This window comes from Poecile atricapillus, chromosome 15 (genome assembly GCF_030490865.1).
Source record: "Poecile atricapillus isolate bPoeAtr1 chromosome 15, bPoeAtr1.hap1, whole genome shotgun sequence".
Taxonomy (NCBI): domain Eukaryota; kingdom Metazoa; phylum Chordata; class Aves; order Passeriformes; family Paridae; genus Poecile; species Poecile atricapillus.
In genome coordinates, this window is record NC_081263.1 from 8,138,162 (window position 1) to 8,149,644 (window position 11,483).

The 11,483-nt window shown below is 63.1% G+C and overlaps 2 protein-coding genes across 3 annotated transcripts; both read left to right on the plus strand.

Annotated features, from left to right (window-relative positions):
- The first annotated feature begins 3,900 nt into the window (after positions 1-3,900).
- Positions 3,901-7,198, plus strand: LOC131585177 (WAP four-disulfide core domain protein 2-like). Its single transcript, XM_058850994.1, has 4 exons — positions 3,901-5,383; positions 5,640-5,774; positions 6,772-6,924; positions 7,018-7,198. Exons 1-3 carry the CDS (start codon positions 5,089-5,091, stop codon positions 6,921-6,923), a joined length of 582 nt encoding a protein of 193 aa, XP_058706977.1. The 5' UTR covers positions 3,901-5,088; the 3' UTR covers position 6,924; positions 7,018-7,198.
- Positions 7,199-7,332: 134 nt separating this feature from the next.
- LOC131585176 (WAP four-disulfide core domain protein 3-like) lies at positions 7,333-10,789 on the plus strand. Of its 2 annotated transcripts, XM_058850993.1 has the most exons (5): positions 7,333-8,687; positions 8,824-8,964; positions 9,108-9,248; positions 9,868-10,026; positions 10,488-10,789. In XM_058850993.1, the coding sequence occupies exons 1-5, from the start codon at positions 8,390-8,392 to the stop codon at positions 10,496-10,498; spliced, it is 750 nt and encodes a 249-aa protein (XP_058706976.1). In that variant the 5' UTR covers positions 7,333-8,389; the 3' UTR covers positions 10,499-10,789. The 2 variants fall into 2 exon arrangements, with proteins under 2 accessions (XP_058706976.1, XP_058706975.1); XM_058850992.1 differs by lacking the exon at positions 10,488-10,789 and having other exon boundaries at positions 9,868-10,313.
- The last annotated feature ends 694 nt before the right edge of the window (positions 10,790-11,483 follow it).

The window sequence follows — 11,483 nt, forward strand, 5'->3', positions numbered from 1 at the left end:
CTTGTTCTGTCACTCCATGCCCTTGTCCAAAGTCCCTCTCCAGCTCTCCCGGGGCCTTTTTAGGCACTGGAAGGTGCTGTAAGATCACCACGGCGCCTTCTCGTCTCCAGGCTGAACACCCTCAGCCTGGCTCCAGAGCATCTCCGTGGCCTCCTCTGGACCCACTCCAGCAGTTCCACATTCTTCTGACGCTGGCTCACCCCCGGGGACGGGGATGGGGTAGCGCTGGCAGAGCCCGGCAGAGCCCGGGCCGGCTCCCGGTCCGCTCCGGCGGAGCAACAGCCTCCTCTGCCGGCCGCCGCCAGGGATCGGCGCCGGGAGCAGGACGGGACCGGCCCCCGAGCCGCGACACACGGCGGGAGGAGACGGGGAGAGCCGCCAGAGGCACCGGCACCGGCCGGGAGGAGCTGCGGGAGGACAGTGGGTGCAGGTGGGGAAGGGGCTGCCCAGACCAGGGGGTCCATTCCCCACAGCCCAGTGGCGGAGGACACGCCAGGCTCGCACTGCCGTGGGCTATCGCTGATGCCGCTCCACGCCGTGACACCCACCAGGCACACAGCAGCTGGGGCAGGAGGAGTGCAAGGTTCCCCGCAGAGCCCAGGGCCAGCGCCAGCCAAAAAAAAAAAACAGGGCTGCTCGGGAGAGGCCCCTGCATCGCCACCACTGCACTGTGGCACATGCCACATTGGGGCAAAGGTGTCACTCAAAGGGACATGTGACCAGGCTGCTCTCAAAGCCCCTGGTTCCTGCTCGTGATTCCTTTTGCTTTAGACACAGAGTTCTGGCAGCAACAAATGCATTCGGCTGCTCGGAACAGGGATGACGCACACAGGAATTTCCAAGTGGGAAAGTACGATCGTTGAGCTGTAAAACCCCGGATGAGGCCACAGAGGTCACATTGGCCTCAGCAAAGATGCCTGCATGCTGGCAGGGTGGCCTTGTCACAACTTCCCAGGCAGGGCATGTCCCTGGTGTCCACCCCCCACATTGGGACCCCAGCTGAGGCCAGGGTCCAGCTCCAACACAGGACAAGTCTCTTCCACCAGCCCCTCAAAAAGCCTGTTTTTGTCCCTCTCCATCCACGGCAGCCCCGGCTGTGCTTTCCTGCAGCCCTGCCAGTCCCCTGCTCTGCCTGCTAAGCCAGGCTGCTTCTGCCCAACTTGCTGGCAGCACCTGCAGGTGCTCTTTGCCATTCGCTGTGCCTGCATGGCCACAGTTCAATGAGAGGAGCCACAGAACAGCCCCCTGGCAGGGCTGCAGTTCCTTGACCATGCCCCTGTCTGCATGGAATGGGATGCAGGAAGCAGAGGTCCTGCTTGGCAGGGTCTCAGACACAGCAGTGGCAAGCACCGTGGGGTCCCCAGGAGCAGGGAGCACACCTCACCCTTGGCATGGTCACCCTTCACATGCTCAGTTTGGGCTCCCTGTGACCCCTCCACACATTTAACCTTGGGCATCCCAGGGTCACCTCTCACCTGTCTGGGAGCATGGAGAGGTGAGAGGCAGCCCCAGTGCTGACCCCGCCACAGCACCCATCTGCTGGGACATGTCTGCAGCCAGCGACGTGTCGGCACTGAGCCACCAGCCTGTCCCCACGGAGGAATGGTGCTCAGCAACGGGTGCACCCAGCCTTGTGTCTCATGGAGGCTTCCCACGGGTTCTGCTCCCCCTGAGGCCATGCTTGCCTGCGGGGACCCAGCCGGTTGTTCCCTGAGGCTCCACCGGCAGACGTGGCGTGATGCAGGCACCAGGCCAGGACTGGGACAGGCAGGCACTGGGTCACTGGGATGGGCATAGCCCAGCAGACCCACAGCTCTGTGTCACCCCAGTGACACACTGCCAGGACAGCAGCCCCCAGGGGAACATCCTCCTGAGCAACCCCCTCTGGGTTCCTATCCCACAAATTCATCTAATCACTTGACACAGATAGGTAGTTCTGGGTTCTGGGCTCCCCAAGGCTGTCGGGTGACCCCAGCCCATGGCCTCATTTCCCTTTCCCCATGAGGGTGCTGAGGGTCCTTCCCCCTGCTGCAGCCGGGTTGCCAGGGCTGGACAAGGCCAGGTAAATCATTTCTCAGGCCGTCACTGCCTCGGGCACAACTGTGACACGCAGCAGCAGTGAGTGTTTTGGCACACGAAGATTGTGTGCACGGCCCCTCCCCAGCCCCACACAGATATAAACCCCGCCAACCCGTGCTCTCCATCCATACCTGTGGCATTCACCAACATGAAGACCACCATCATTTTGTTCCTGGGCATCCTGGCCCTGTGTGCCCAGCTGCAGGCAGCCCCTGCGACTGCTAGGGACAATGGTGAGTGCTGGGGGGCTTGGGGTGGATGCCTTCTGCTAGCCCTTAGAGTGCTGTGGGGCTGATTGGGGCTGGGCTCCCACATGGAACGAGCAGGTAGGAGCAATCCCACAGCACAGAGCCAGGCACATCCCAAGCTCCGGAGCTTCCATGCAGCACTGAAGCTCTGTGCCACAGGTCTGTGCTGCAGGGGCAGGGTGGGCAGTAGGGGGCTTGGTGGTGGCAGGATTGTGGCAGTGTGGCAGGAGCCCTCAGCAGGTGCACAGCTGGACCTGAGGGGCCATGAACCAGTCCATGCCCATGGTGTGGGCTCCCTGTGCTGCTGACTGAGGGGCCCAGCATCTCCAGAGGATGGGGTGTCCCCCTGTATCCCTGTACTTGCTATCCCTGCTCTGTGCCAGCAGCGGGAGGCTGGATCACTGCTTGGGGGCACCTCAGTGTGCCCCTTTTAATCATTGACCACATTCCCTCAGCAGTCAGGAGACGTGACTCCAGCACCTTCCCTGCTGCCATGGAGGAGCCACGGTCACCCGCAAGGCTTGGGTGCAGCCACTGTGACCAGGCTCAGTGGTGGTGGGAACAGCTCCTGAGGGATGGAGCAGAGACGAGCCTTTGGGGTTTGGCTTGGGGCTGCTGTTTCCATATGCTCATCCAGGACACTCCCTGGCCATGGGGACAGCTGGCAGACCCCTGTACTCCCCACAGCCATCCTCAGCCTCTGCTGAAGAAGCACCTGGCAGAGCCAGGGTGGGGACACCAATATCCTGAATGGGACTGGTGCCAAAGCATTCCTGTCTCCCAGAAGGTGATGCCAACTGCGTGGGCTGGAGCTGCTGGCACTGTTGCCAGCTTGCTCAGTCCCTCTCCAGGTGCTCCAGCTGGCTGGGGGCAGCTTCAGCTGGATTGTCCCCTCAGCAGCCAGCTGGGCACCTTGGAGCTGAGGCACAACTGTGGGCAAAACCACTGGTGCCCACACTGTTCCTGATAGCTCTCAGCTTTCCCTGTGGTTTTCCCCTTGTCTCCTCCCATGAGCCTTCCATTTCTGGGCTCCCATCTGCAGTCATCCAGCTGATCTTGTGCGTCCTGGCTGCTGGCATCCACCCTCGCAGCCTCCCAGTGCTGGCTGCTCACTGCCAGGTCACCCCACGCTGGGGTCACCCCATTCTGGGGCAGAGTTGTCACAGGGTCAGACCAGGACAATGATGCTCAAGGACAGCACCAGCACAGGGCCACAGCCAAGTCACAGTGGGACACCTGTGACCCTGGGTGGGCAGTGTGGGACTGGCAGCAGTGCTGCTGCTCTAGAGAAGCTGCTGCTGCGTCCAGGTGGGCTCTGTCCCTGTGCAGCACAGGTAGGGATGGTGCAGGTCCCTCCTCTCCATCCTGGTGGGCAGTGTGCTCACCTCCCAGCTGTTACCACCCCCATCCCACCCTGGCTGACACAGCACTATTCTCTGGCCCTACTGCAGGAGCCGCTGGGCTGCAAGATGATTGTTTTCATTCCTGGCATCCCAGTATTGGCCCTGGGCCCACTGTGAGCGCATCCCTGCCAGCCTGAGCGTGGCCAGGTCCCAGCAGTTCCTCAGCGGGTCCCCGTCCTGGAGGGTGCAGGGAAAACTGCTGCCTTGATGACCTCCCTGCCACCCCAGGCCTCTGCCCATGTGTCACTCCCACTGCCGACAGTGGTGACACGAGGTGCGGCGGTGGGGCAGGCGGCTGAGCACTGGCTCCTGTTCCTGCATAAACACCCGGCAGGGAGGGGACCACAGGCAAAGGCAAACAGTTACTGATTTACTGCCACGCCATCCTGCCACATTGTTGACTGTGGGGTTAAATTACCTGGAGACGGACCCCGGCAGAGCAGACACCAGCTCGTGACTCAGGCAGGGATCATGTCCTAGCCCCATGCACCCTTGGCCCTTGGGCAAGTTTGCAAGATGCCCGGAGCTGGGGCTGCCTCTGCCAGCAGCAAGGGCACATCACCAGGAACAGGGCAGGTTTCATCCTCCTGCAGGAGGCTGTGGAGGAGATGGGCACTGGCAGAGTGGGAAATGCTGATGTGAGCAGGGCAGCCATGCCAGGTGGACCCGTTCAAACCATCCCCAGCTTGACATTGCCAGGGGCAGTGAAGTGACCTGACCCGCCAGACGTGCCAGGGGAAGGGTTTCCTGGACAGGCCAAAGGGACTGGGGTCACACAGCATGCCCTGAGCACTGGGAGTGCATGCCAATGACCCACTCCCTGATAGCCACTTGCACAAATGGTGCTGTCGGATGGTCCATCCACATCCTCGGTGCTGTGGGAGGCTGTGAGGATGGCAGGGTCCGTGGGACAGGGCTGCAGCCGGGCAGGAGCTCCCCTGGCTGCGGGGAGGTGCAGGGCAGCCCTGCGGCAGGCGCCTGCCCAAGGCACAGGCAGCCTGGAGAAGCAAGAGCTGGAGAACAGGAGCAGGAGCTGGGTGAGCAGCAGCAGAGCTGAGCCACAGCCCTGTCTGCATTGCTGGTTCCTCGTGGCATCAGCGACCCAGGCCAGGGGCTCCATTCGAGCTCATGTCTGTGGCCAGGGCAGCGCAGGGTGAGTCTGAGCAGGGACGGGTCATGCCCCATCCCCGGTGCCCTGGTGCCCGCCTCACTCCCTGCGAGCGGTCCCGCTCCATCCCCGCGGCCGATGGTGCCGCAGGGCCCCGGGGGGCTCCGAGTGCGGCCCTGGGGGTCCGGCGTGCGGGGCCGTGGCCGGGGGTGGCTGGCTGGCTGCTGTTCCTGCCGGGCGAGTTCTCAGCATGGCCGCCCAGTCTCCTCGAGGCTCCCCCTCCCTGGTCGGCAGCCAGCAGCAGCAGATACCTGATACTCGGGTTGTGCAAGCGCGAAGGGGGAGCCTGGCCCTGCCCGGCCCTTGGGAGCCACCCGGAAGGCCGAGCCCGCCGGCCCCACCTGGAGAGGAGCTTAAAGGCCGGCCGGGCGGCCAGAGCGCAGCCGGTTCCTGCACCATGCCCACGGCCCGCAGCGTCCTCATCTTGGCGGGGTTCCTGGCTCTCTGGGCAGAGCTGCCGGCAGCATCCGCCCAGAATGACACCAGTGAGTATGAGCGCATGGCCCAGCACGGCTCGTCACGGCACGCCCGGCGAGCGGCCAGCATCCCTCCCTCCCAGCCCCAGGGCAGCCGGCGTGGGGGCCGGGGCGAGCAGCAGCCTGTGCCCGGTGCGGTTGGGCTCGGCAGCATCCCTGGAGCCAGCCCTGGGGCCGGGGCAGCATCTCGGAAAGGGACGCAGCCCTCGCCCTGCCCGGCGCCGGCCGCCCCGCGCCTGCCCACGGCCCCACCTTTGCCTTGCAGCGAAAGCCGGCGTGTGCCCGAGCCCGGCGATGGATGCGGTGAACTGCACAGTTGGGTGCCAGTCCGATGGCGACTGCGAGAGCACCCTCAAGTGCTGCCCGGCAGCCTGCGGCAAGGCCTGCCAGAAGCCTGACGGTAACACTCCCTCCTGCTCCTGGCCGTGCTGACCAGAGTCGGTGCCACTGCCTAGAGCCAGCAGCCCGTCCCAGCCGGCAGTACTGGTGCTCCGGGGTGCAGCGGTGGCCGCAGGCCTGGGTGGCCGATGTGTGTTCAGCTGCAGCACGGGGATTGGGGGCTGCATGGAAGCAGCCCAGCAGGCTCGGGGTGTGCTCAGGATGGGCCATGCTCACACCTTCCTCCTCTCAGTGATGCAGGGGCTAAGTGGACACCCCCAAATGATGCTGGGGCTTGGGTGGAGGGTGAGGTCTGCGCCGCTGCACACTGTTGCCTGCTCAGCCTTGTGGGCAGCTGCCAGCCCAGGATATGGGCACTGTTCTGTGTTGAGCACACTCACACTCCTTCTGGACAGCAACTCAAGGAGATGGGTGCAGGAGTTGGAATCTACAGCTGCAGACAGATGGATGTGACCTGGAGGCTCCAGTGCCTCCATGGCTGCCTGTGGGACAGTGCTGGCTTGTCTGTACCACAGTGGAGGGCATGCCAGTGGCAGGCAGTGGGACAGCGGGGCAGGGGCCCCACACTGCTGGGCAAAGGCTGTTTGGGTGGCACGTGATCCTGGCTGAGGCTTAGGCTGTGCCCCCATGGCATGAACGAACAGCCAGGGTCATCCATGGCATTGCAGAGGACAGAAGGGCCATGGCCTCCATCATGTCTGCGTGTTGTAGCTGTGCATCCTGTGCCAGCCACATGTCCTGGAGCAGGAACACTGGGCATAGGAATTGTTGGGGACCGCTATGCCACGTGGCCTCCCTGACGTGTCCCCATCAGGTCCAGCTGGCTGGGAGTGCCACCAAGCAGAGCTATGGGATGGGGGAAATGTGGGTTCCATGGTGGTCCCTCCTCCATGGCAGATAGGGGCCAGGGCCATGCCCACAGCTTTGGGAGCTGCAGGGTGGGCCCTGCCTAGCATGCCAGGGCCAGCAGGTCTCAGCCATGTTCCTTTGCCTTTCAGAGAAGCCTGGCACCTGCCCACCCGTCAACCCGGGCATCCCCATGCTGGGCGTCTGCACCAACCAGTGCAAGACCGACGCCAACTGCTCCGGGATCCAGAAGTGTTGCAGGAACGGCTGCGGCAAGGTCTCCTGTGTGACACCCATCCACTGAGGTCAGTTGGGTGCATTCCAGCCCCAGGGATCCCACAGCACTGCGTCATGGCACCTGTGCACCCATCCCGCTCACAGCCTCTGCTCCTTTGCAGGTGCAGCCGCCTCCTGCCAGCCCAGCCATGGGGAAGCTGCTGCCCGATGCCCATCCTGATGCCCTGGCCCTGCACCATCACCCCCTGTCTTGGAGCCTTCAGCCTCAGTTTTCTCCCTGGGGTTCTCTGCTCGGGGTGAGCCCCCTGCACTCTGCACCAATAAAGCAGCTTCTCCCTGTCACGCTGTGGCTGCCTCTCCATCCCACACCAGGGCCACCTCTCTGTTCCATGCTGTGGCCACCTCTCCATCACAAGCCATGGCTGCCTTTCCATCCCATGCCAGGGATGCCTGGAAGGGCTTCACACAAGCAGCAGCATCTACTGACTGTCATGCCTCCAAGGGTACCCAGCCTGTGCCCTGCCTGGGGCTGTCTCATGGGTCCATGGCCCCAGCTGTCCCTGTACTCTGGCTTCTCCACTTTGGGAGGTGTTCAGAGCACGTGTTCAGAGCAGAGCTGTTGAGGTGCAGCTGTGTCCATGTCCCATCAGAGCAGAAGTGGTCCCTGCTCCCTGCTCTGCAATGGCCAGGGGACAAACAGGCTGCAGTGCGTGCCCATACACCAGCATCACCCAAACTCCTCCTTACCTCTGCCCTCCCAGCCTGGCCATGGCACCTTGCCCACAGCAGAAGCCTGAAGGGGCTTTCAGCAATGCAACTGACATGCCCCAGTCCCATGCCCCTGCCACATCCCTCCCCACCTGCTCAAAGCTGGGTTCCTGCTCCTGTCCTGTTTTCCCCTGGCACTTCCTGCTCTCCACAGGTCTCAAGGGGCCCTGTTCCTCCTGTACCTGCCTGCTCCTGCTCCCAGCCCCTGGGATCAGAGCATGTCCCTCCTGCCTGAGAGGGGCTGGCACCCCCAGAGCCCCTGCCCTTAGCAGGGGACAGAGCAGAGCCATACCTGGGACTGAGTGAGCCCTCCACCTTGCCCAGCACTGCCCAGTGCCTGCTGCTGGTTCCCCCTCTCTCTGCGGTGCAGGTGCAGGCTGTGCCAGCACCACAGTTCCACAGCAGTTCTCTCTGCTCTATGTGTGCCAGGAGGGATCCAGTGGGCACTGAAGACTGGGATAGGACACTGCTCCTGTGTCCCATCCATGCTCACAGTGGTGTGGCTCTGGGAGTGCTGCTCAGCCCTTGGCCCAGCTGCTCACAGGTCACCAGTGACCTGGAAAGGAGCTGTGGATGTGTCAGCCATGGGCCATGAGCCCAGCACTGCCCCGGGAGTCTCCCCCAAGCTGAATTGTTCATGCTCAGCACTCCCACAGTCCTGAAACTGTGCTGCCATGAGAAGGAGTAGCTTGGCTTGGCCAGCCCCCACTCCAGCAAGGGTTTAAATCCCAGCCCATAGCCCAGAAGCACATTGATCGCAGTGCAATGCTGGGCCACCGCACCCTTCTTCTGGTGCTCCTGGCACAGCTCACCCTGGCCCAGCAGCACAGCCCCAGGGACCAGGGCACTGCCCTCACCTTCACTGCATCCCCACACCGGGCCCTGCAGGGACACTGGAGCCCCACTGCCCCGCCTGCCCCCCCCAAAGTGGGTGAGTGTCCGGCGGGGGCGAGTGGAGCCCCTTGGCGCCCCAGACTGTTTTGCCTCTCCGACCATGGCTGCCCTGGTGCTGAGAAGTGCTGCCAGATCGGGAAGGTCTGGACCTGCCTCCTGCCCGTGACAGGTACTGCTGCTAACCCCAAGGGATGCCAGCACGAGGATCAGGCAATGGGTGGGATGTGGGCTGGTGCCTGTGTTAGTGCCCCTGCAGCAAGCCCTGCTCCCTGGGACACGGCTGCATGGAGCATCTCCCTCTGCAGAGAGCCCGGGCTACTGCCCCCATGCTGGCAGTGCCATTGGGCCAAGCTGTGGGACAAGATGTCACAACGACACCACATGCCACTCGGGGGAGAAGTGCTGCACCCGTGGCTGCTGCACCCGCTGCACGCTTGCTGAGCCAGGTGAGGTGTCCTGGAGATCCCCATGGCAGGCTGAGGATGCCCTGGGGCAGCCCCAGGGGTCTGCAGCCCCCACCACACTGTAGGGGAGTTGTGGGCAGTGGGGCCAGGCTGGCTGCATGCCAAACCCTGAGTCTTCCCTCCAGCCAAACCTGGGTTCTGCCCTCGGAAGCGTGCCCAGAGAGCTGCTGCCTGCCCCAACCACTGCACCGATGACCGGGACTGCCCTGGAGAGCACAAGTGCTGCTTCTCTGGCTGTGGGTTGGCCTGCACCCCTCCAGACACAGGTACAGCCCTGCTAGACCTCTCTGATCCCCACATCCAGCCCACACTGGCGCTAGCCCAGCTCCCCGCTGGCAGAGCCCAGCGTGTGCCCGGCCGTACTGCTGGACAAGCCACGGCGGCTGTGCCCGGCCAAGTGTGCAGCTGGTGGCATCCATCCAGGCCCCAGGGAGTGTGTGCTGCTGGCTGTGGCTCCCAGTGCCACACGCCTGCTCTGGCCACAGCCCCAGCTCTCAGGAGCCCCTTGCCAAGAGCTGGACCTCAGAGTGCTGTGGGAAGGGATCCCCATGCCCAGCTCCTCCGTGATGGGTGGGAGATGGCTCTGAGTACATGAAAGGCTGAACCCCCTCCTGACCCTCCCTCCTGCACCCCCCCTCTGACTGTGCTGCTGCAAACAGAGCAAGGGCTATCTTTCACCACTCCAGCTACCAGCTGGCATCCCATATTGGGCTGTGACTGGTCCCACTGGGTGAGACTGGTATGGGTGTGAGGCTGTGAGGTCATCATGGTGCTCTGGGAAGGAAGACGGAGGCGCAGAACAGGGACAGGATGGAGACCGAGGCTATGCCAGGAGCAGGACTGGGGACAGAATCCTGGCACAGCTGCACCCCTCACTGTCACCAGGGAACCACCATGACACAGTGAAGCCTGGCCTGTGCCCCATGGTGCTGCGGGGCTCCTTGGGGCCCTGCCTGGAGCTGTGTGACACCGACAGTGACTGCACTGGGGACAACAAGTGCTGTACCACCGGCTGTGGCCACATCTGCAAACCACCCATCAAGGGTAAACCATCAGCACCCTGTGGGGCCAAGACCCCTGTGGCCCCTCCCTACCTGTCACCTCTGGGGACTGACTGAGCTGCTGTCCAGTGGGGCAGGAGCTCAGTGAGGAGCTCACCCCTGCAGGCAGGGCAGCTCCCCCACCCCAGAAGGGTGCCCTGAGCCCCCTTTCTCTCTCCACATGTGCCAGCGTGGCCAGGTCTCTGTCCCCCTGCAGCAGAGGGTGATGGGGCAGCCAAGTGCCTCCTCCTGTGCTTGCAGGACAAGGACTGTCCCCTTGGCCAGAAGTGCTGCCTGCAGGGCTGCAGCCGAGTCTGCGTCCACCCACTGTGGGTTATGTCCCCTCCAGCCTGCTGGGTCCAGCCTGGAGGGGACAGAGGGGGGTGGGAACACCCCAGGGCCCCCAGTCCCTCTGACAAGGAACACTGAGGCATCCTCCCTGACCACCTCACATGCCTCTTCCAGGTACAGCATAGCCATGGCCAGGAAGGGCTGCACCAGGAGCTGCCATTTCAGAGTCATCCCCCACCCCACTGCCATTGTGGGCTGAGCAGAGATGCACCCCACACCTCTCCCTGTGCTGGACCCTCTGAACTGGCAGGATGGCACCAGCATTGACTCTGATGCTTCTGGTCAGGGTCCCTGGCATCCCCAGCCATGCCATTAAGGGCTGCACGCTGCCTGAATTATGCCATGGCCAAGATTCCTGCATGAGGCAAAACCCTGCATCCACAATGGCCCCAGCTGCTCCACAGCACTGAGACAGAATAAACCATCCCACAGCCACCTCTGCTCTGGATCAGTATCCCTGTTCTGTGCTCTGGTTCCCAGAGGCGCTGGCAGCCTGGGCTTCGTGCAGGCAGGGAGGTGCAGGCAGCCATCCCTGCAGGCAGGTGCTGCCCCAGGGCAGGGAGAGGGTCCCAGTTCCATGCAGGTGACTTCCAGCCATCATCATTCCATGGTAACCCTCCTGCTGGCCTGGGGGCTGTATGATGTCCCCTCAGCAGTCATGGACTGGAAAACCAGTTCCCTCAGATTCCTTGTGCCAAGGAAGGGCTCATTTGCATCCCAGAGTGTGAAAACCTTGTGGGAAAAGCAGTCACAAGTCAGGACAGATGGAGCACCCGGACAAGGAAGGGGACTGGGAGAATCACTAATGTGCCAGGGGCCACAGCAGGACCTGCTTCCTTATGATGCTGGACCCCAAGCAGTCCCATGCATGGAAGCTACACTTGGCTGAGGAGCAGCACCATGGCAGTAGAGTTGTTAGAACCTCTTGTGCTGCTCCCACTGCCATGCCAGGAGCCATGGGGTCTATCCACAGCCCCCACTCCAAGGAGTAGAGGGGTGAGTGTGGCTGGAAGGAAACCCAGAGAGGGACTGGCAGCCAGCTCCAGCAAGGATGGGGTGGTGCAACATGGGGGTCAGTGCCTGATCCCACCTGGCCTTCCCAGCCCCACA